General features: G+C 43.6%; 1 protein-coding gene and 1 long non-coding RNA gene across 2 annotated transcripts in view; one reads left to right on the forward strand and one right to left on the reverse strand.

The window, feature by feature from the left end:
• The window catches only part of LOC146835078 (uncharacterized), an 89308-nt gene that overhangs the window by 1258 nt on the left and 63407 nt on the right, over nucleotides 1-24643 (forward strand). The window lies entirely within an intron of this gene.
• LOC146835079 (vitamin D3 hydroxylase-associated protein-like) overlaps nucleotides 15248-24643 on the reverse strand; it is a 296163-nt gene continuing 286767 nt past the window's right edge. The window contains exons 14-15 of the mRNA XM_085602745.1: nucleotides 21491-21636; nucleotides 15248-15875 (exon numbers count right to left, since the gene is read on the reverse strand). Coding sequence (XP_085458871.1) covers nucleotides 15756-15875; nucleotides 21491-21636 — 266 coding nt within the window. The 3' untranslated portion in view covers nucleotides 15248-15755. The remainder of the gene's footprint in view (nucleotides 15876-21490; nucleotides 21637-24643) is intronic.

Raw genomic sequence — 24643 nt, forward strand, 5'->3', positions numbered from 1 at the left:
AAGCCATATTGTGCAAGAATTGCAAAACACAGACTTTGTGGCTATTCAGGCTGATGACACCACTGATGTGGCCACTAAAACACAGTCCGTATTAGTGTTTCGATACATTGACAATGACAGACAAGTTGTGGAGAGGTTCTATGGTTTCACACATTTAAGAGACTCTAGTGCAGAAACCATTACTGCAGCTATACTGCGTCAACTGAGCTTAATTTTTCCAGAGCTGCCTCAAAAAAAAAAACTTATTGCGCAAAGCTATGATGGTGCGTCCGTAATGAGTGGAAGCCTTAGTGGAGTTCAGAAGAGAATTCGAGATGTGTACCCTAATGCTCATTATGTGCACTGTTACACTCACCAACTTAATCTTATTATGCAACAGGCAGTATCAAAGATCACCGAGACACGAATTTTCTTTCAGGATATAGGAGGCATGGCAGCATTCTTCTCGCGTTCCCCCAAAAGAACAGAAGCACTTCATGACATTGTAGACAAAAGCGTTCCAAGGGGATCCTCAACTCGTTGGAACTTTAACATCCGTACAGTCAACCTGATCTATGAACATAGAGAGGACCTTCTGAAATGTTTTGAAGCCATAGAAGCCAATGATGAGTTTGATTACAAAAGTCAGATTGAAGCCCATGGCTTTGCTAGAACACTACAAGACAGAGAGTTTCAGTTCTTACTGTTTTTATTTCATCATATAATGGTAGCTGTCGACCTGTTATACAATCAGTTACAAGCACGGGAGATAGATACTGTCAAAGTGCAAGTATATACTACTATGTTTGTCCAAAGCATAAGCAAAGTGAGAGATGGGGTTGACAATTTAGACAGCAAACTGCCAGAGCAATCTACTTTCGCAAACCGCAGGAAAAACATCACCACTATGGTCCGAATTGCAAAGGAGATCTGTGACATTGTAATTGTGCAAGCAAAAGAGCGTTTTTCTTTCACAAAACATTTGGTGAGTGCCACATTATTGCACAGTCAACAGTTTGCCAAATATGATGAATCCTTCCCGGAGCGTGCTCTGAATGAGGCTGTGGGAGCTTATCCTATGCTCAATAAAGAAGAGCTGAGAACTGAGTTGACTGTACTGTACGCAATGCCTGTGTACCGGAAGGCCACAAGTGCCTTGTCTTTGCTGGCTTTAATACATAAACTTAATATGGAAAAGACATTTACAGAGACAGTGGCTTTACTTAAAATTGTCATAACCACTCCTATGACAACAGTCGAGTCAGAACGATGTTTTTCAGCCTTAAAGAGGATTAAGACATTCCTGAGAAACCCCATGCTTGAGGAAAGATTCAATGCTTTGGCAATGCTCTCTGTAGAGAGCAAGCTAGTTCAGAAAATCCCAGACTTTAACATTAAAGTTATTGAAAAGTTTGCTGCTCTTAAAGAGAGACGTGCTGATTTAATTTACAAAAAGTAAACAATGTTGAATGCTGCTACTTTGCAACCAGTTTAGTTTGTTAAATAAAAATCATCTGTGAGTGAGGTACTCAGAAATGCATTGTATCTCGAAGTCTGTTATGAAGCTCTGTGGTTATACACTGAATAAGCAGCTACCTATGTTATATGACATCTATTTATTAATGTTATAACTGCACTTTCACAATTGCTTTATTAACCTTCCTGCTTTCTCAAATTGGCTTGAAAATGCACCATTTCTCTTCTCTTTTTTCAAAATGTTCTCGGGGGGAGAACCCCCCCGAACCCTCCTTATAGGGGTTCGGGCTCGCTCACCACGCTCGCTCGCAACGGTGAAGTATACAATCATTTTACGCCTCACCACTTTCAAATGTCACCAGCCGCCCCATATAGCAATAAGCAACAAAAGGGTGACTAGTCCAGCTTTGCCAAGGGCCTTCTGGTGCGCTGTAACACATGTTGCTTTTTAGTAACTTTTGAATCGTTTGACATATAAAAATAAATTTGGGGTTAAAATCAGCACATTACATGCGGCAGATGGTGGATAATGTAGCAAATGGGGCAAATCGGTAATTATGCGAAAATCACCGCTGCTGCACAATCACATAATTCCAGTGGTCCTTGTTATAATGCCTGTTATGCATGGGCCGCAACTTTAGTGCACGGTATCCAAGGAGAACCATACTACATTTTATGGGATGCTGGCGGCTTGGATTTTACAGCTGCATGGAACTGGATGTTGCGGAACATCATTCATCATAATGAAAACATACCATTTACAATCATTAATGATGAAATGTAAGGTCTAAGTAGGATGCTTTCTTTAATTCCAGAGGAGGAAGTGGTCCCTTCATCTCCTTTCACACTGTTTTTCTAAAAAGGTTTTTATTTTTAACATAATGGAAACAGATGCTTCTATTTTAGCAAAAACAGACTCCTGGTTATATTAGTTTGCTGCTGTTGTTGAACTTCAGTCATGTTTGGGGGGCTGGAGGGCCTTGAGGGTCTGAGCGTTGGGGCGGCATCAAAGGTGTGGCTAAAAACAAAATATCCAGTATGTCTTTTAGGTCTTTCACCATCAGGTAGCTACATATAAAATAACAGGCACCTTAAATGAAAATTAAAGATTTAAAGAAGTTAAATCTTCGTGGTGCAGTGGAGAATAGTGATTTGTGTATTTCTTTGACAGAAAGTACTATGAATATGTAAGTCATCCCTCGTGATGGTACGCAGGAATCAGCTGAACTGGAATTCCAACATATGGTAACCTCACAGTGTCAGCTGAGTGCTCCTCTGCCTAAACATGGAAGTGTTTGTGTATTTATAAGAGTACCTATGTGGCTATGTTGTAACCCCTGTTTAGGCCACAAATGTTTATTTTAGTTGAATAGCGGTGTCGCTAACCGGATAAATAACAAATATGACATTTGCATAGCAAACTATCATTTTAACTAAATGTTGAATGTATTATGATAATGTACCCAGGATTGTACCCACGAAGTAGAAATATAAGCAATTCAAATTCAGAGAATGTTATCCTGCATTGACACGCATGCAAATGTATGTCAAAAGGCATTTTGTATAAAAGAGAAGGCAACTTAAGGAATGTGAGAAGGTATTATAGACAATGCGGTTGTCTAGTGCCCCCTGGCCGCCCAGACAGTGGTAAAGGCCGACAGATATGGGGGTGGGTGGGGCCATCCTTAAAATGATGAACCCCACATTCCATGGGGGAACTGTGGAATAACTTCCATATTAAACAGTGGTCTGTGAGTCTCTGTCGACAGTGAGAGGTGACGAGGGGGGAGTGTAGGTGCAGTTTGAAGTAGCCACAACTCCGGGACTGGTGTAGAAGAGGGCTCGGGTAGAATCCACTCCAAGAAGATTACGCACCTGCCCTTGGGGGGCCTCCCCACCCTCTATGAGGAGGCTGCTTAAGGCTAGGGTCCCTTTGTGACTGACATTGGACATGGTCTGTCTGCAAGCCCTGGTTCTCCCTCCACCCAGAAAATGGCCAGTTTCTGCCAGACTAGGGTGACCACAATTTTATAGAGATAGGACTGTTTTTGGTCGGGCCTGGATCAATGTAGCACAAGGACTACACTAAAAATATTTAGGGTATATGTATGTCAGGTGCCCAACTAGACCCAAACTTTGGGGTGGGAGCTAGCACTCCCAGCCAGGGCTGGCCCAAGCACTGGTGTCACATGGTGCAACAGTTTTTGGGGTTCCCCTCCCCCTTTCCTCCTCTGTGAATTTCCTCACTACCACTCGCCAACAATGCACCTCATCTCTCTACAGCACCTTTCTGACAAACATTTAATTTTTTCATGGCGCCAATCGTAGTTTACTCGCATTCAGTTCTGTGATCTGCACTGTACACGTTCTTTGTAGCAGACACATTAACGCTCTGCGCTGTGTGGGTGGCAGGAGTGCCCATGTGAATGCACGGTGAGCAATGCAACAGTGTGAGAGTAGGGTAAGAGGAGTGACTGTAGGGTGAGTGAGGTGACCATATGATTTTGGGTGCAGATGTAAGTGCAGAGTGGGACGAATGAATGCATCGTTAGTGATGGGCTTGTTTGAGTGAGATTGCAGATTGAGCAGTGGGGGGACAGATGAGTGAAGTGTCAGCGTGGATCACTTCCATGAAAGATGACTCAAATACTACTGCCTGGCCAATCCGTCAGCAAACGGACTACTATTTTCATATCTCATATAACTAATACCTGGGTTCAGGTGGTCTGATTAGTCGATGACAATGCAGTTTGTAAAGCCGACCTGAATGTTAATAAGTAAATCTGTGTTAAGCTATCTTGGTTCAAACGTACATGGCCATATTTGTTTCTGCACCACCCAGTATGGAAATCTGTAACTGGGTTTTGTTTTGTGCAGGGTAATAGTCATAGCACTGTATTAGGATTTGGGAACCACACTGACGAAGGAAGCAGCGTTTAAGACCATATCGAGGGCAGGAACTCATACTTTTGGTTTGATTCAGTACATGTCCTCTAGTACCCAATCTGGTCTTGGGGCCTTCTTAGGGTTCTTGTACTATAGGTGGTTAAAGTCTGGATGCAATTTTTTAGGTCTCACCTAGGCAGCGCTTGCGCTGTATTCAGGATATGTGGATAAAGCTCTGCCTACTTCCCCGCGCCATCTTTTTAATTGGCTCCTGTCCTTTGTGAATGGTGGCTTTTCATTGGTCATTAGGCTTTGTAGTCCCTCCTTAGTACCGCCTTGTCTCTTCTTGTGACCTCCCATGAGGATACGCCCTAGGTTTAATTACATCCTCAATGCATAATTTTCTTAAAGGCCTTCAGACCGGACACTTACTTGGTCCTCAACTAAGTTGGCAGTGGTTATTTTACTCACTGGCATATCTCACATTTATATTAGACCTTCTATAAATTTCCCTTCATCAGCTCCACAGAGTACAACCTAATCCGGAATTAATATAATTCTTTTATCACATTACAAAGATACTAATTGTATATATGGACATAGCCATTTGAATGTTTTTCGTGGTACTCTCATGCATGCAATGAATAATGGGTAGGGTGGACTTACCATATCTTCTGCAGGGTGCAGTACCATATGTGACCAAAAGTTTATAATGCTCACTAGTGACCTCTAGGAGCAGCTTGTGGTACTGCAACTAGACATGCAGTGCTGTTGCCTTGCTCACTGGGGAGCTCTGGGAGCAGTTTGCAGTACTGCACTGAGACATACAATGATTGTTCTTGGCTCACTACGAAACCATTTGCAATGCACTAGGTCTTGCATTACTGAAAGTATGAGTTATTGGCGGAGCATTATTTGCAACGCCAATACCTCAAACTATCAGTAATGAGAGACCTATTGCATTGCAAATGCTTGTTCCTCCTTCCTAGTGCTCTCTTAAGAGACAGTCAACATCATTCACTTATGCTATTCTTCAGAGGTGGCATTGTGGCTACTGGGAGGAGGTGCACTTCTATTGGGCAACCAAGAAGGGTACTCAAAAGACTTGATCAGCTTTCAGTCCTCGATATCTAAACATGTTACATTAAGGAGAATGTGTCAATTCAGAGTATAACACAATAGGCAATGCTGTTAATAACATGTGTGTATCCATAGACAAGTGAAACCTGTGCCCAACAATCTAACACTAGTGATCCACAAAAGTTTCCTTAGAGAAAATATCGTTTGCAAGTAATATGCAAAAATAGATATTAGGCTAATACTAACCCAATGAGGAAACATGAACTCTTGGCCGGGAAGTCAGCATGGGCCCTTCAAGGAGGTTTGACGAGGCAAAGACAAATTTCAGGAACGCAAGGAAGACAGCAAACCGACAACATGCGACAATCTCACCCCAACAGTCAACAAAGAGGTCTGTCCAAAACCCCTCCCTCCAGGCACCTCAATTATTCCCTAAAACCTAAGAGACCATCCCATAGAAGTATCAAACTTGGGCTCTAGTAGTGATTTGATTGGCTAGGAAAGGGGGTGTATGGTCACTCCACTGTCTACACGTACAAAATTCTCTTAAGGGCTATTGTTAAAGAATAGGCTATGACATCAACCATGTAACCCAGGAAATATTATTTATTTCACTATCCACATTTTCCTCCATTCTAACAACAAGTTAAAACATTGTATAAAAATCTTCCGCTGAGTGCCTCTCTGCAGAGGAAGTTTCTCTCTGTTCATAGCAATGTCTTTTGTTCAGTATTTTGGCACGTTCTCGAGTCTCTGAATGACACATTCAGGCTCTCTCGTCTCCTGCTCACACTTCATAGTTTTAAAATAATTGTATCCATTTTCTTCCCTGTTTAACACTTAACCCGACATGCAGAACTAAACCCCGTGCTTTGAATTCTATAAAGGATGAAACACCAACATTTATTATTCCATGAAAATGTTTTCTCTACATACCAACCCAATGCTGCATCCATCCCTGGGCAATACCATGTTAAAAATGAATTATTTTATATTCAGCCAATATTAATAACATGCATCTAAAGCAGCATTCATCCTTTCAATTATATTAGCCATTGAAGCAAGTTTTGCGGCCTACTTGTCAGTTTAATGTAGCGCTTGCACATAGGCATTTCACTCATGTTAAGCCCTTTTCATTAGTTTTCCACTGCACATGTTTAGTAAATGTTAATGAGGGTTCAATCCAAGCAGGTTTTATTTTACGCAGAAACCCTGCTCCATCACCAGCATCAAGATCTTCCAGGAATTGCTTTTTGTAATGTCTTACCATCCCAACTGTGTCATATTCAAGCTCTCTGTGTTTGTTTGTGTGTGAGCTGAAATAATATCTGCAGCATCAGGTACTTTGATGTACTATGGCTGCTGTCTTACCTTACTTGACTGATGTCGCATATCATAATTATTATTATGTATGCGCGTTGAGGAATAGAGTTTCTTTCCTGGATCTTGTGAACTAAATTAAAGAAATGAATCCAAAAAAACCTATAAAAGCCCCAAAACCTATAGGCCTCTGCGTCTGATAAAAAACATGAGGGTGAAGGCCCAAGTATCTTAAGGATCTACATGACCAATTTAATTGCATTTCTTAATTACGTCATTGGTGATTAAGAAACGTTTGAATGAAAGAATAGGATAGAACACCATCTCATCCTGTGTTGACCATGAACTCATTTGCTTCAAAGGTCAGTCGCATGAGGGAGAGACCGTCTACATGGTGTTAGGTTCTTTGGGTGTTGCTGAAGTTCAAGGAGAATGTGGGAGCTAAAGAGCCAGGTGACAAGTGTGTGACCCTAACTGCCAACAGAGACAAAATGCAAAAATAAAGTCTGCAGTCCAGGATGTCTTGTCTCAGGGATGGAGCGTATGTTTCTTTTTTAAAGAAGCCCCGCCAGGTGCTCATGTCTCTTTGAGGACATGTTCCTAAGCTCTGTGGAGCTGGACTGTCGTGACTGACCCACATGTTTGAGTGCTGATTTCTTGAGCGTTGGGTAGAGCAGGGTAATGGACATGTGCCTGCTGCCTACAGACAAGCTGTGATAAGACACCCACGCCTTTTCTCATTCAAAAGGTGGTCTGTACTGAGAGCACTGCTTCGAGCGTACATTGAATCCATAGATGCATCTACACAAAAATAACCTTGACAAACTATAGATATGTTGCCATGCCTCGCAATGGGCAACGTGTGATTGCGTTTGTCTGGTGCAAAACAAGAGGCATATTTTGCGTACTCTGTAGAATGTGGCCACAAATGTAAAATTATGCTGGGTAATAGCTCCTCAAAAACTCAACATCAAAAGAGGCAGGTGTATGATAGTTTCCTGGAAACTAACAGTGTCTCAATTTGCTGCAGAATCCCTAGGATTATTAAGATCTAAACCTGAAGGACACAGTAGAACTGGTTCACATCTTGCAGCTCTGCCAGTGAACCAGTTCTACTACAACCAGGGCAGAAAGGAGGAAGAAAGAATTTTTGGGCCAGGACTATAACATACGGGACTGACACATTTTAAAAATGACTCAAGGCACGACTTGTACCAAGCAGCATGTGTGGCTTGAATTATAGCACACCAAAGAAATGGCATATTGTTTGCACAGTGGCACATTAGTACCACTGGAGCCACATACCAATGTGGAGTTTTAAAATAAACAGACAGTGGTATTGCAGGGAGGAACCTAATCACTGCATTCATTACTTCCTGTCCTCATGCAAGAGTTCCTCCATTGCTGTGCACTACTGCGTGTTGCCCTATAGATACTTTATTGCTCATTATGTGCAAGTCTCCTCGGTCACGTCATCCATCTGAGTTTATATACCAGCGTGGCAGAGATGGCTTAAAATGCAATACTGCTCCACTGTATCCCTCACTCCAAATGTGCTGTTTAGCAGCATGCTGAGGCTAGGTCATTGCGCTTTGAAGATCCCGTTCACATGACCCTAAAAATTCAGACCTCGCAGTTTTGTGCTCTATAGCGTCCACGTCAGTCGGACAAGCCCTGAGTGGATTCAGATCTCCTTTATATAAAGCTGATGATGCTGTGTGAGTGAGAATGCACACAGAGCCACGGTTTGCAGGAGAGAACAGGCATACTGGCCGACCAAAAAGCAAAATATGGAGGTCTACATTGAATGGACAGACCTACGTGTATTTTCCAGAGCAGTTAATACAGAAATGCCTTTCTACGGAGCTCATTGCATCATTTGATTCATTCTATGATGTTATTCGTAGTATTTTGTCATCAGCTCCAAGTACCAGGATTGTGATGAAGCCACACGACACGGTTTCAGCTTTGATTTACAGCATGTTGGTAATGTTTAACATTTATCAAAATGTTGCAGAACTTAACTATAGCCCTATGTTAGTAAATTAGCCAACTGTCCTGGTTTGGAAAAAGTTTAATTTTCTCTGAATAGTCTTAAGAATATTGTTAAATAGCAAATTATCCATCTTTGCACATGTTAATCATCTGTATCGTTCGTGTACACCTTAAGGCAAGATGTGCTTGTCAAAGAGGCTGGAGAACAGTGCAACACATTTGTGTGTGAGAGCCTGGAAGCTCGGGCAACAGATTGGAATTACTAGGGGGTTGTAAAGATTTTGTTTTATACAGTAAGCACCTGGCTTGAATGGTGTCTGGTAGGTTGTGAGTGCTAATATCTTTGGCTGGGTCTCTTAAGAAAGTGTGAGGTTTTATTGAGTTGGTGAGTGAACTGTCCATATCTATGGCGTTGGCCGGCATATTTAGTAATGTCTTTGGGGAAGAGGAATAGTATTTCATGGATGTGATCAGGCGCTTTAATCAGTTTCTATAACATAATTTTATGAATAAATATATTTTCCATGATTGTCTGTTGCACCCAAGCCTGTCTAATTTCTTATTATATTTTTACTAGTCCCTGTCTATGCAACTGGCATGTAACAAACACTAGGAGTTTTTAGTGTTTGTTCTGTATTGGCCTGTGGCCTGAGTCAGTGGGGACCAGAGGGCTGAGCAGAATCTGTGTCCTCTACATGTAATCAGACAGGTTACTTTTGTTTTCTGTTTCTATGGTTCATGAGCTGGTTGTTGCTGTGATTCAATGTGTTTTTAGTCTAGTTACATGGTAACTAGACATTATACCTATACATGTGGTGCTGTTTCATAGGCATTCTGGCGTGGTGCCATTTTGGGACTCGTAGGTAGGACTGCAAGATAAATACACCTTGTAACTGTACATATTGGGGTGTGAGACAGCAGGTGCAGCAACAGAGATTCATTGAAAGTTGGCATACTGGTCTGGTAGGATTGTGTAGTTTCTATTCCGTTTGAAAATTACTGAACTGGGTGGTTGTCATGTTGTGTGTGTTTCATTAATTTATTTAAATTATATTTATAGTTATTTATGGTTTATTTTATGCTGGCAGTATTTGATGTTGGCTATTGTGTGGGCTCCTTATGTGTATCCGGTCTTCATACACACACACACGTCTTAGGCAGCCATGTGGACAAAATGTCTGGCTTTGTGTGGCGACGGCATTGCAATGTTTATTATTCCTAACTTTGTGCGGTCGATCTCTGTTTATGCGCTTGGCAGGCTTCATTATTGAAGGCATTCTGTTTTAGCTGCAGTGGTAGGACAAGCATTGGAAAAGCCAATAGGTCTCGCCAATGGGAAATGTATTGACTTTGTCAATGTTTTTTTGCCATGAAAATAAAAGAGCTTTGCAAAGAAAATAAAGGCACTATAACATGGTAAGTTTTTGACCACGTCATAGCACTTTTTGTTTCTTACTTTTAGCCATGTTGCACAGCATCCATGCTACTGTACAACATGACTGAAAAACATTGACAAAGACAAACGATCTCATATAGGCAAGACCTATTGGCTTTGCCAGTGCTTGTTTACACCTTTAGTACATTTCAATCAAAAACCCAGGCCTATCGGCTTTGTCAATGTTTGCTGACTTGCCACTTCCCTACACCAAATACAGTATAGTATGTAATTAAGATTACGGTGTAATGCTCTCCGTTACACTAAATCTCATGTATTTAACTTTTTGCTTTGGTGGGGTAACTGGTCTGCTCTCCAATCATGGTCAAGGAAGTGGGCTTCCAAGTGCCACGAGAACACGCATAAGTACCAACATAACCAAATGCAAAAGCTTTACCAACAACCTAAGTCAGGTTAGTGAATGACTGCTGTCAATAAAGAAGAGCCTAAGCATTAGGAAAATTGATAGCACTAGAGATGGGGTACCTTCATGCAGTTAGACCGTTCATAACCAAAATTTATGGGACCAAAGGAGCTTTGCTGCATAAATCAGATGAGGGCTAGAGGAGCGGTGACTGTAATAGGTTTAATATATGTTGAAGCTCCCGTACCCAACTTGACTCGGATCCTGAGAATCAACCATTTTGGAAAAGAAAAGGACACATGATGCTAAAATAAAAACAGTTTTGACTACATCAACGAAATACACATTTTATCATTTCATTGTTAAAATTCCAAGTGACCAAAATAAGACTTCTGTGGTGCAGAAATGTTTAATTTTAATTACTTTAGTACATTTTATAAAAATGATTCATACAGAGAATACAATTTAACTTCATAAAACTTATTTCAAATGTTTTCTTGTCGGAGTGAAAAAAATACGAAAATTCACATATTGACGACATTAAATAAAATAAGAGAAGAGAGAAACAATTTAAGAAATCAGCATTAACTAAAAAATGCATGGAAATTAATTTTTAATACAAAGCTTGATTCATAGATATGAGGTAAACAAATTCCTTGACATATTAACCTGATTAGGAGCTATCCTTAGACCCACAGACACCCACATAGGCGAGTTATACGTTTAGAGGTGATTGGTCTAAGGACTATCTAGTGACAGACTAGACAAGATTAGCAAACTGTACTATGTCTTAAAATATTGCAACCAAATTCAATATTAAATCTAGGAATCCATACTGTTTATGGTGCTCTAAACAGAAGGGAAAAGACTGATTTCTGCGAGTGTATACCATGTCAGTACGTAGGTCCTTATAACTGCAGCTTGACAAGACAATGACCTGCATACATTAAGGATTCTTTAAAGTTTCAAAAAACTCGTACATCTCTTATATCCAGGAGGTGCTCCTGAGACAACAACACGTTAAAAAATACATTGTAGGAGAATATTATCAGTGCAGAGGCAAAGGGTGAAAACATTTGACAAATCTGGGAGGCCTGACTGACGAGTTGATGCTTGTCTTAAAAACTAACTCGTGTCCAGGACAGAAAAACTACTAAACATCACCAACTTTTGAAGTTACTCCCTAACTTAAGAGGTTACGTTCTTCAACACCTCACCTGCTGATATGCAAAATGATATTTCCGGTCAGCCTAGGATAGCTTTAGGCATTTATATTAAGGGCCACATTTCAATTAATTTAAAGACTGATAGGTCCACCCAGTTTCCTAATTTCCTGGTCTACTTTTACCTCACTTTATCTGCAGCTGCACCTAGACTTTCTGCTTCTCTTGTTAACCTGAAAGCTGCATGTTAGAGCCCTTCTTCTGTTTTCCGTCCATCAAAACTATTCCAAACTGAGGCATTTTCTGACTCAAGTATACTTTGAAAAACTGTTTACTTCCAGCTGTATGTTTAGTCCAAGAAAATCATCGTAAGAGCCCTTGCTTTCTGTAAGTGATGACAAAGAACAATAAGGTGAGTGAAAAGAAACTTCAATCTGTATAAAACTATCTAAGAATATGACCCTGTTAGGAACATATTCCTCTGGACCCCTCTGTAATAGTCCATTTGACTGGGAGCAACTCTGAAAAACTGTTTGGTCCAACCCCTAAGAGCGTACCTATGTTTATCTTGCCATACTTTTAGGCACGTTTGTGCTTTGTCCCTCTTGCAAGGCAGCCTTATCCTATCCACAAGAAAGTGCTCAGCTTAAGAAGTGCACCATCAGCTGCTGGTTGCAAGCGCATGCTTGCCTTGTCACACATCAGAACTAAGTCTGAGCAGTGAACTCCGCTCGCGGAGCTCGCAGAGTTTGGAAAAACTCCACTCCGCATAGCGGAGTTTTTTTCCTCGCTCACGTTCGTCAACCTCAAGTTGGCGAGCGCGAGCGAGAAAAATCCACCTCCCGGCGAGATTTTTCCTCATTCGCGATCATCAACATCAAGTTTGCAAGCGCGGAAAAACAAACTTCTGGGGATATTTCACAATGCGGGTGGACAGATTTCTCATTGCAAGGGGTTGCGTATGCATTGAGAAACTGTCAGTTTGTGATGATTTTGGGGTCCTTCCTAACCTAGGGAGAGGACCAGGCAGATGCCTTGAACACAAAGAGCACATCATGCTGAAATGATTCAGTGGTGGTCCCATCCTCCTAGGACCGCCCCAAGCATAAGTATGGGCAAAAATACAATCCCAACCAAAGGCCCTGCAAAGCATTATGGGACGATATTCTAGAGTGCAGTGAATATTATAGTATCCAATATCAAAACATTCCTCAAGGGGCAGGCTCTCGGGCTCAGTTGAGAGCCAATACTAAATATTCACTAAACTCTAGAATCTTGCCCCATAATGCTTTGCTGGGCCTATGGTTGGCATTGTATTTTTTACCATAACTTTGCTTGGGGTGGTCCTAGGATGATGGGACCACCACTGAATCGATCAGCATGATATGTTCTTTGTGTTCACAGCATCTGCTTTCCCTGCCCCTAGTTAAGGGGTGACCCCAAAATCATCACCTCTCGCATTGCCTGATGTTTTTCAAAGTTCACTTTTGTGAATTGGTTATATGCTTTTGAGCATGTAAAGGTAAAGTTAATTTACCAAAGGGTTGTGGGTACAGTAGGTAACTCCATTAGCAATGAAGTGAAAATGTTTGCATGAATTCCGTGTTTGCAATGCAATGCGTAGTTATCAAATCTCTGCAACTTTTGCTAGCAGAGCGGAGTTCATTGCCCAGGGTTAAAATGAACAAGAAGCATCTTAGTATGAAATATTTAACTAGGATGTGTGCAACTAGTATTTAACAAATTCATACATATAACCTGAATTAATCACGTGTAGGTATAATTTCAATGCCACTTTCATAGTTTGTTGCATTAAATTCATGGTTATAAATCTGATCTGTGTTTTTTAAAAAAGTTGGTAAAGATAACCAATCGCCTATTTTGCACACTTGGGAATCATACCCATTTAGCAGAACTGGTTTTTCTTGGGGCCGACTACGGGGACTGCTTTCACTGTCACACTTCCATTTCATCAGGAAGGTGCAGGGGCGGGTTCACGTTCTAGATGCAGTTACAGGGTGGAGATAAAAGCACGGCCGCTTAGGGTCTGCGCAGAGGATGCGTGCAGCGAGCGCGCAGCCGGTGCACCAAAGGCAAGCCCGTCTGCGCCCGTCCGCGCCTGGCCCGTGCCTAGTACCATGGGATGCTGCCGGTTTCAGCCCCAGTCCTGTGTGAGGCTTATTTATACCAGGGATCACTTACTTGACCTGAATAAATCCAGTAGGCGCTGTTGGAAGGTCAGCTCTAGGTTCTAACCATCTATGACACCTTTTCAATGTCCTGAATGTAATTGTGTCATTTGCCTGTCCTCTCCTCAATTGACATCAAAGGATCGTATTAATACTCAGGCTGAGCTTGGAGAGGTGAGAGTTGTATTAGGAACTTTAATAAACGCCTGCTCCCTCTCTAAATCTGGATCTGGAAGAACAGAATAGAAAGGCATGACCAAGACTTTAGCTGTAGGATATCTGGGCACTGTAAGGGATCAAATAGCTGGGAGCTGGAAGAAGAGAACAGGAAGACGGTGTGACCCAGACCTAACCTGTGAGATGTATGGGAACGCCAAGGTCTCATACCGCTGGGAACTGGAAGAAGAACAGAGGAAGTTAGCATGACCCAAGAGTAGCCTGTGAGATATCTGGGCACTGTAAGGCTTCATACAGCTGGGAGCTAGAAGAAAAGAACCGGACGAAGGCTTAACCTATGCCTGACTTGTAGGATATCTGTGCACTGGTGGGCTCATACAGCAGAAAGATGAAAGAGGAGAACAGGAAGAAGGTCTAATCCAGGCCTATCCTGTGAGATATCTGGCCACTGCTAGGGCTCATACAACTGGAAGAAAAGAGGAGATCGGCATGACTCTGGCGTACCCATTGAGATATCTTGTCACTGAAAGGGATATCTGGACACTGCAAGGGTTTATACAGCTGGTATCTAGACGAACAGAATAAGAGGAAGGTGTGACCCAGGTATAACCTGTGGGATATCTGGGCACTGTAAGGAATAACTGGGCACCCTTAAGGGCTCATAAAACTGGGATCTGGAAAAGGAGTAAGGGTGGGAGAAGTACCACTACACAGACTTCCGTGGAGTTGAACAAAAACTCTGTGAAACTCCGCTCCATAACTCCATTCCGTCTCATCCCAATTAATAAAACAGACACCTCACATACCTTTGGTAAAACAACAAGTAACTATCTTTACAGGCTGAAATGCATATAGTCATCTCACAAAAGTGAAAGTGAAAATATAGCAAGCAGTGAGAGAGGTGATGATTTTGGGGTCCTGTCTGACCTAGGGAGAGAACCAAGCAGATGCCTTGAACACTTTGTGTTCAAGGCATCTGCTTGGTCCTCCCCCTCGGTTAGGGGGGCCCCCAAAATCATCACCTTTCTCAATGCCTGATATTTATCAAAGCTCACTTTTGTGAATTGGTTATTTGCTTTTTAGCATATAAAGGTAAAGTTGTTTTATCAAAGGGTTGTGGGTGCAGTAGCTAACTCAGCTACGTGGTGGAGCTGGAGTTTTTGCATGAATTCTGTGTTTTCAATGTAATGCGTAGTTAGCAAATCTCCGCAACCTCCGTTAGTGGAGCGGAGTTCTTTGCCCACGGTTAAAAAGGAGAACAAGAGGAAAGCGTGGCTGGGGTTGTAGCTGTGGAATTTCTGGGCACTGTCAGTGTTCATAAAGCTAAGAGCTGGAAGCAGAGAACAAGAAGATGGTGTGACTCAGGTCTATTCTGAGGTATATCTGGGCACTCTAAGGACTCATATTGCTGGGAGCTTGAAGACAAGAATGGGAAGTTGTGCCCCAGGGGCACTGTGGGGGCCTGGGTACTGCGACACCGCTGGCCCAACACATAACGGTACTGATGTGCAATAGCATACCATAACAACACTGCCAAATGCATTAAAAGGCATTAGTGTCAATGAAATGTGTTAAATGCTGGGCTGCGTTTCCCTATTTCTAACAGGTCTACAAAATACTTCTACATACTATCTCAAACACTATGTTGTTTAGATGAGTCCTGTTCCTGCTCCTAGCTGGGCACAGTTCATTCAGTTCCGCATACGTGCAAGGGTTTCCACTTCCTTCATGAAGCGCAGGCACAGCTCTTCCTGCCAAGGCAAAGCGACGCACTGCACCGCTACAGGGAGCCCGACACTTCCCTCCACAGCCTGTAGGGACCAGCACAAGAGGAATTACTTATAACACTACCAACACCTGCAGTACTACTGCTACCACTACTACTAATAATAATAATTACAATAACAATAAGCACTAGTAATGAAAAGCACTGACAGCAATGATATTAATAGTAACAATAATAATGCTAGTACTTCTAATAATATCTTTACTTCCATAGAGAAGAACAAGTTACTTACCTTCAGTAATATATTTCCTGGTACAGACTCAATGGTGATGTTATTAGAATAGAATATGTAATACAATGGAATGTTGTGAGGTGAAGGGACACTGGCATTCTAGGAGTGTAGCTTGAATGTCAGTTTATGCACTTAATAAATACTGACAAAATAACAATGTCTCCTGTGATGGCTATGCTACGATACTCTCCATAAATGCAGATTCATCACCTTAGAATATTCCCCAGGCATCAGACTGGATCCAGAAAATTTTGAGCAGTACCTCTGTGCACTGGTAGATGGGATCAGTCGGCCCAACGTCATTGTGGTGCCCACATAACTGCCACCCCAGCACGCTCACATCAGTTTCTTTCATGACTACTTCTGCGCCAAAAATGCAGAGCCACGTAAAAAACAATGTTTGATCAGTGCACAGCGTCTAGTGAGATCTTTGAGGACAAAGGCCCAGTTAGCAGAACGGGAGGATGCGACGAAATCTGCGGGTACATAGAGCCTCTATCAGAAAAAGTAGCTTGTTGTTATGATAGTGAGATTCCTCACCTTAGAAAGATACCCAAACAATACCTTGCTGGAGGAGGGTCTGCAAAAGGACTCAAACAGAAAGTCCTGGGGGACCGCTATGTGAAATGCCCATCTCTACAGACTGGACTGACCAAACAGTGCTTTGTGAACATAAGTGACACCGACATAGCAGCTTGGCAGATGCCCAGGACAAGTACCCAGTGTGCTAATACAGAATTGGGATCCTTGGCCCTGGTGGAGTGGGCTCGCAAGTCCTGCTTCCTAGCTAGTGCATAGCAGTGCATAGCAGATTTGAAAGCAGAGCACAATCCATCTAGAGATAGTCTGCTTCAGCACCACCTTGGCTTTCTTCACCCCGGCAAACCCAGTAAAGAGTTGATCACCTGGGGATCATTGGTAGGATCGATGTAAAAAGAGAGGGCTATCTTTGGGTCCAAGCAATGGAGTCCCTCCTCCTTAGAAAGATGAGGTGGATCAAAGAAAGTGGGCAGCGAGATATTCAGGTTTACATGAAAAGGAGTGACCATCTTTGGCAGAAAAGAGGCACGCGTCTGAAGGACCAGTTTGTTTGGGTACAAACTGGTGTATGGAGGGTTAACAGACAGAGCTTGTAGCTTACTGACCCCTCCAGGCTGATAAGATGGGCATGAGAAAGACCATTTTTATAGTCACCAGCTGCAAAGGGCAGCTGTTCAAGGACTCAAATCGAGCACACATCAAGAATGCCAACACTCGATCGAGATCCCATTGGGGAATGAAAAAGAGAGTGGGAGGAAACAGTCTTGTAAATCCTTTAGAAACCTCGTCTCAACCAGGTTGGTCCAGCAGTCACAGGAAAGCCAATTTGACTGAAGTATAACATTTAACAGTCCCCAGGAAAAAAAGGCCTTACTGGGCTAACAAAGGAAAACAATAATGCATCTAACAGGGTCACAGAAAGGGGATCCACCCAGCATTGAGCATCAAACCACAAATTTAGCCCAACGGCAGTCGTATACTGTCTTGTTGGAGGGACACGTGGTTGCCAAGATGACATCACAGACGTCAGCAGGGAGATCAAACACTCAACTGTTGCCACTCAATCTCTAGGCATGAAGTTAAAGATACGGCACATGAACCTGCCCTGTTGCTGCGTCAGAAGGTCCTCCCTGAGGGCCAGCCAGATCGGAGGACTGATGCTCAGGCTCAGAAGTTCTGATAATTATACTCTCCATACCCAATCCTGAATCTCAAGAATGACTAGTGCCCAGTTGGTCCTGATCTTCTTCCGGAGTTGAGGCAGGAGTGGTACTGGTGAAAAGGTGGACTGGAGTCCCGAGGTCCACCTCGAGGGGGAATGCGTCCCCATGCCAGAGCCACCTAGGAAACTCCAACATGTAGAAATGCTGTCATTGCACATCCTCAGTAGTGGCGAGCAGATCAAGCCAAGTGGCATTTGTATCTGCAAGACATCGAAGACTGATCTCATTTGTCCTGGAGTTCAGAGATCCCACCAGGTATTATGCAACAAGGAAAATGTCCTGGCGCTCCAACCAAGTCCTAAGGTTCAGAGCCTCCTGTACAGGGCCTATAACTCCTCCCCGCCATGTGTTTGATGCAATACCACATATCTGTGGTGTTGTCTGTGAACAACTGAACCAGCCTCCCCTTGGAATCCTGATGGATGAAAGGAAGGCTTTGAATGCCATGCAGATGGCCCTCAGCTCCAGGAGAATGATGTGAAGCCAAGACTCCACCAGAGACCAGATTCCTCTAATCTCGACCTTTCCAGTTGGCAGCCCCAACCCAGGAGTGATGCATATGCCACTAGTAAAAGCTCTGGGTGGAGAAGGGAGAGGGGTCTGCTGCTGACCGAATCGCGGTTTGTCAGTCACCACTGCCAATCTTGTGCAGTTCTAGGTCAGGCCGGAGAGATTGCCCTGATGCTGCGCTCACTGGGACATCAAATACCACTGCAGAACCCACATGTGCTATTGGGCATGCTTCACCAGCAGGATGCAAGAGGACATGAGAACCAGCAGCCTGAGAGTCAGTCTTGCTGTTAGACCTGGCATCCTTGGCGTGGTTTTTCCCTACCTTTTGTCTTGAGACATCCTGTTTTTGCCTTACTTCGTTGTTGCTGGCCTTAGGACTCTGCTCACTTACCACTGATAACCAGTGATAAAGTGCTTGTGCTCTCTGCTTAAAACATGTTAACATTGGCTTATACTCAATTGACATATTTAATTTACTTATAAGTCACTAGTAAAGTGGTACTACATGTGCTCAGAGCCTGTAAATTAAATGCCACTAGTGGACATGCAGCACTGGTTGTGCCACTCACTTAAGTGGTGTTATAAACATATCTCAGGCCTGCCATTGCAGAGCCTTTGTGTGCAGTTTAAACTGGCATTTCGACTTGGCAAAGTAAACCTTTTGCAAGGCCTTAACCTAAGTTTTAATACATATACGTCTCCCCAAAGTAGGCCCTAGACAGCCCCAATGGCAGGGTGAAGTGTATTTAAAACGTTAGACGTGAACTTTTAAGTTTTACATGTCCTGGTAGTGAAAAACTCAAATTCTTTTTTTTACTACTGCAAGGCCTATCTCTCCTATAGGATAAATTGTGGTTGTCTTATTACATTTAATAAACTGTAATTTCCAAATGGGAAGAGATAACTGGTTCATGTTTGGTGTCTCTGGAATCCTAATTTAAAATCCTAACTTCCTGTAAAGTCGGAATTTAAATTGCAAATCTGAAAATGCCACTTTTTGAAAGTTGCCATTTTCTTGCATTAGCCATTTCGTGCCTTCAGAGTGTAGTTGGCAGTTGGGCTTTGTGTATTCTTGCTAGACAGCCACACACAATGGGAGCTTAGGTGTTATATGATGGGCCATCACTGACAGGATGGGAAGGAGGAGCTGGGCCCAGCCTCACTTACAGCAGAATAGGCTGTGTCCTGTCTCCACACAAAGGGCTGCATACCCCCTGTAGTTAGTCTGGAGCCAGGGCAGGGAAGGAGGCTACACATCTGTGCCCTTCAAAGGCATGCCTCTAGAAGCTTCTACCAACTTGAAAGGCACAACTGGGTGAGGGGGAAGTCACAGAGGGAACCCAAGTCCATGGGAGAGGATGTAGCCTTATGGCTAGAGCGGTCGACGATGAAGCTGGGGACCCGGGCTCGAGTCTCGGCAACGATGCTCAACACCCTGTGATTCTGGGAAATCACTCAAGTTTGCCTAACAAAAATGAATGTGTCCTCATGTAACGAAACTGGTGCTATGTAAGGCGCTCTGATACCCGATATATTCGGGTCTAGTTCGCTCTATATAAAACACTAAAAAAAAAAAAAAAACTACCCTGGAGAACTATTGCATGCCTGCTTTCCAAGACCAGTTTTCCCTATGCGGAAGAGGAGAGCATTGGAGGGAGCAAGGACCAGTGGAGAACCCCGTCAAGTGGATTCTCACTGTGAGGTGTAAGGAGATGGCTGCTGCACCAAACAAGTCATATCCTGCGTAAAGGATGAAGTCAGCGACCCCCGTGTGCCGCGACCCCCGTGTGCCATAGGAGAGCTGCCATGAAGTGAGGTGTGTACATTGCTGTGCCAATTAGACAAGAGCCCTTGTACAGTGAGGATACAGTGACGATGTACGCCAGAGGGGATCACCAGGACCATCGCTGAAGGAGTAATGCTGCTGTGGGGACCTATGCACACCTATACCGGAACGAAGGAAACACAGGATGAAGGAGATGCACCAGGATCTTAGCACCAGCCACCCTGCCAAATCACCGTGGGATGAGCCCGAGACTTACCCTGCAAGGAGGAGCCTCAAAGAACCTTCAGCCACTGAGGTGGCATGGCCACGTGCTCAGAACTTGAGAACCGCTGAGTGTGCCCACAGAAGAGGAGCACTCAGGAACTCTGCTCACTCCAATCCTGCAGGTGAGGGTAAGACTGATCGTGGGTCAGTCAGCCTCTAGGGAACGTGCATTCTAGATAGCGCTGCGGTGCTGCCACACTGTTGACTTTAAGTTAGAGTCAGAGTGAACTCTTGAGACTCAAACTACTAGTGTTTCTTCCGCTGGATGTATGCAAAAAGAACAATTGATGGACAGAATGCAGAACATTGTCATACATTCACCCCAGTACAGAGATCTGGGCCTAAATCCATCGGTTTTTTTTTGCTCCCCATGCCATCCCAGTTTGAACCCAGCCATATACAAATCAGTCTTGACCCTGAGCCCAATGGGAAAAGCCCGGCCCAAGTCCAGGCCAGGTCCTTCCTGGACTGGAAACAAGCATCCTAGGACCGGTTTCGGAGTTTCACACCTCATCAGCCAGCATAGCTTCACTCCAGTGGCATGGAGAGCGCGGGACCCACGTCTGGGCATAACCGTCCCACTCAGGGTGACAAATGCAAAAACAACAATTGATGGACAGAATGTAGAACAATGTCATACATTCACCCCAGTACAGAGATCTGGGAATAAATCCATCGTTTTTTTTGCTCCCCATGCCATTCCAGATTGATCCCAGCGATATGCAAATCAGTCTTGACTCTGCGCCCAATGGGAACAGTCCAGCCCGAACTGGAAACAAGCATCCTAGGACCAGTTTGGTGTTTCACCCCTCATCAGCCAATTTCTGCAGTATGCACATACATGCATAGTGACTTGTGTATACATACGTCATAATGTTGGGCCTTCTCCATAAAGTCATGAGCTGTGCTTACACATCAACACACGTTTTTGTTGTTTTTTTTACAAGTGCTGTAAAGCATTGGCAAAAAGCATTTGCAAAGTCAAGCGGTCAAAACAGAAAGACATTCAGGCTTTGCCTATGCTTGTTTAGCAAAGCTATTCTTTACCACGTGGTCAGTCAAAATATAGATGTTGCACTCACCTTTGAGAAGAGTTTATCCCAGGGATCCTGGTAGTGGCCCTTGTAATGTTTCAGCTCTTCCTCGTCTTGTGTGGTCACTAGGGTAACTGGCACCACCCCAGAAGGAAAGTCAAGCAAGTTGTAGAGAATTGTGTAAGATATTGCCACTGTAATATAATAATTACAACAAGCTGTGAATGCTAGTGTGAAAGGAGAATTTTAGTAAGATTGATTTAAATACGCTTTACACTTATCTCGTTGACCATAAAAGAGTATTTAAGATTTTGAATTTGAATCTGAATTATAGTCGATTTTAAGATGCTTCTTAAGGAAATGTGCTCTACCCAAAAGTTGAGGGGTTTAGACTGTTTTAGTGCTGTAGCAAACTCTACCAATCAGCAGCTACAACCCCAAGACATATGGTCCAATTGCAGACGCGCTTGGATAACCTTATTATATTCCTATAAATCTAGCCCTACTGTGTTGATGTGGTGTGGCCCTCACCCAGTTCACCAGGTTGGTAATTGAATAACAACGGTCTTGTCAATGGAATGGGATTGGGTAGGATAGAAGGTTTCGCCTGAAATTGTGCTGTGTCACCGAATAGTATCAAAGAGTACCACCCACTGTTAACATACACCTGGTTCATCCACAATATGGCTCGCCCACAGACGCCCAAGCTATGAAGTCTGGCACACCTAAACTCACTGAACATGCAAACATCCATCCTCTGACTCACCAGATGATGTTTTAGTCTTCAGGTCTACTCTAGATTCAATCATTGAGCATGCACTCATCCATTCTCTATTCCATCCGTGGATGCTCAAGGCTTTACGTCTACACTACATGTAATCATTGTTCATGTTGTAAACATTAAGGATGCGGTAATCCATCCTCTAGCTCAACAGTTTATGATCTAGGCTTCAGGTCATTGAGCATGCAGTAATCCATTCTCACTGCCAGCAGTGGATGCTAAAGGCTTCATCTCTACCCTGTGTGTTGTCAAGGACCCTGAGCCATTATATGTATGATCAGCGCATCAGTGAATGTTCTAAACTTCAGGTCAACTTTAGCACGAATCCAAACTGTGTCCCATCAGAGGACGTTCCAGGCTTTAGGTCTACTTCACATGTAATGATTGATCACGCTCCAATACATCCCTTGACTCAACCGTGGCTGCTCCAAGCTTCATGTCGACTCATCATCTTGGAGCTAGACTGTCCTCTGGCCAATGAGTAGATGCTTCGACACGGTGCCCCACCTCCAGCTTCTATCTAGGCTGGAGGACATCGGCATCTCGGGTACGGCACTGGAGTGGATCAGGTCTTTCCTCTCCGACCGGACCCAACAGATCTGGCTCCCTCCCTTTTACTCCGCTAATCAAAGGGTAGAAACTGGAGTTCCCCAAGGATCAACCTTAAGTCCCCTCTTATTTAATATTTACTTAACTCCCTTGATTCGGCTGGCAGAGAACTGGGGTGCTAAGATTATGGCTTACGCCGATGACACCCAGCTTCTCTTCACCTGGAAAAAGGAGAACTTGTGCACCTCTGGAGTACGCCAATGCCTATCCTCTGTATTTGCCTGGCTAGCTAGAGCTTCCCTCAAATGCAATGAGGAAAAAACAGAAATTCTGCTCTACGGCCAATTTCCCACTGATTTTAAGGAGTCTATCTGGCCCACTGAATCAACATGTCCAACGGGAGAGAGTGGGTTGGCCAAGAACCTGGGTATCTGGTTTGGAGCAGATTTATGTTTTCGAGATCAGATCTCACGACTGGCGGGGACGTGTTTTGGAACCCTGACTACTCTTCGCAAATTCTTTCCCCTTCTTCCTCAAATGGCCAAAGAAACGGTAGCCAGAGCTCTGGTGCTCTCCCGTCTGGACTACTCTAACGCCCTTTATGTAGGGGCTCCAGACTACCTGATCAGAAGGCTACAGGTAGTCCAGAACGCAACGGTGAGACTCATTTTTAACATCTCAAGGAGACTTAGCGTTCGCAAACAGTTGAAGGATCTACACTGGCTCCCTGTGGCCCAAAGAGTGCACTTTAAAACTTTGGTCCTCGTTTATAAGGCCCTTAATGGACCGTGCCCTGCCTATCTAGCCAAAAGATTCACTCTCTACCTCCCGACCCGTCAGCTGCGATCTACCTCCAGAAAGCAGGTGGTCGTCCCCAGATTCAAAAGAGTTCGCCTGGGTGGACAATCTTTGACGGTAAAGGGTGCTCAATGGTGGAACGCCCTGCCAGACGCTCTCAGACACTCTTCCAACTTGTCTAATTTTAAAAAACTGCTTAAAACGCACCTCTTTCAAATCCACGAATAGCCAACCCCTTTTCCCACCTTGATTCAGTTTCGTTCCCGCGCCAGGACAGTCTTGACTATTTGAGCGCGTTATAAATCCGCATATAACATAACATAACAGAGGCTCCAGATCTACTCTCATTGTAAACATTCAGCATGCATTAATACAACATCTGGCTCAAGCGTGGATGCCCTAGACTTCAGGCCGCCTGTACAAGCAGCCACTGAGTGTGCACTAATCTGTCCTTTGGACCAATAGTGTACGCTCAAGCACTTAACCATCCCTTACCTCATCATTGCGCGCATGCTGTCAGGCCTACATCTGGTTGGCAACAGGGCGCATCTCGTTATTGGTCCGCTGCCATGGAAGGGGTCATGTGGGGGGGGTCATATTTTTGGTTACCATGGACACAGACTAACTCCTCAATGGCTCATGAGTCAATGTCCAGTTCTTTGAGACTTCCTATGTTAACACACCCCTTGCAAGACACAGTCTAGCAGCTCGATGGTTTCGGCCACTGTATAGAAGGTTCCAGAATGTATTTCTTCTCACACTTACCAGTGGAGATGCTAAGCCTTTACGCTACCTTTATTTCCTTTAATGGATTTTGAAGTGAACCGTTTAATACCCCACTAAAGAACGGTCTTCTGCCATTTCCAGACTCTGCTTTGGTTTTCTAAATGTAGATTATATTAATTTACCTTTTATTTCACTAGAGCGTGACCTTAACATGTGTGGGACTCAGCACACATTTTGAGTGGCCCATGCAGCAAGCTTTTTTACTATCATTTACAGAGACACTTTCTCGGTTCCAAGTCAGACTGACCTCCAAGGGTGTCTTGTTATCCCAGGTCAGGTGTAAGTGG

Source organism: Triturus cristatus, chromosome 4_2 (genome assembly GCF_964204655.1).
Source record: "Triturus cristatus chromosome 4_2, aTriCri1.1, whole genome shotgun sequence".
Classification (NCBI taxonomy): domain Eukaryota; kingdom Metazoa; phylum Chordata; class Amphibia; order Caudata; family Salamandridae; genus Triturus; species Triturus cristatus.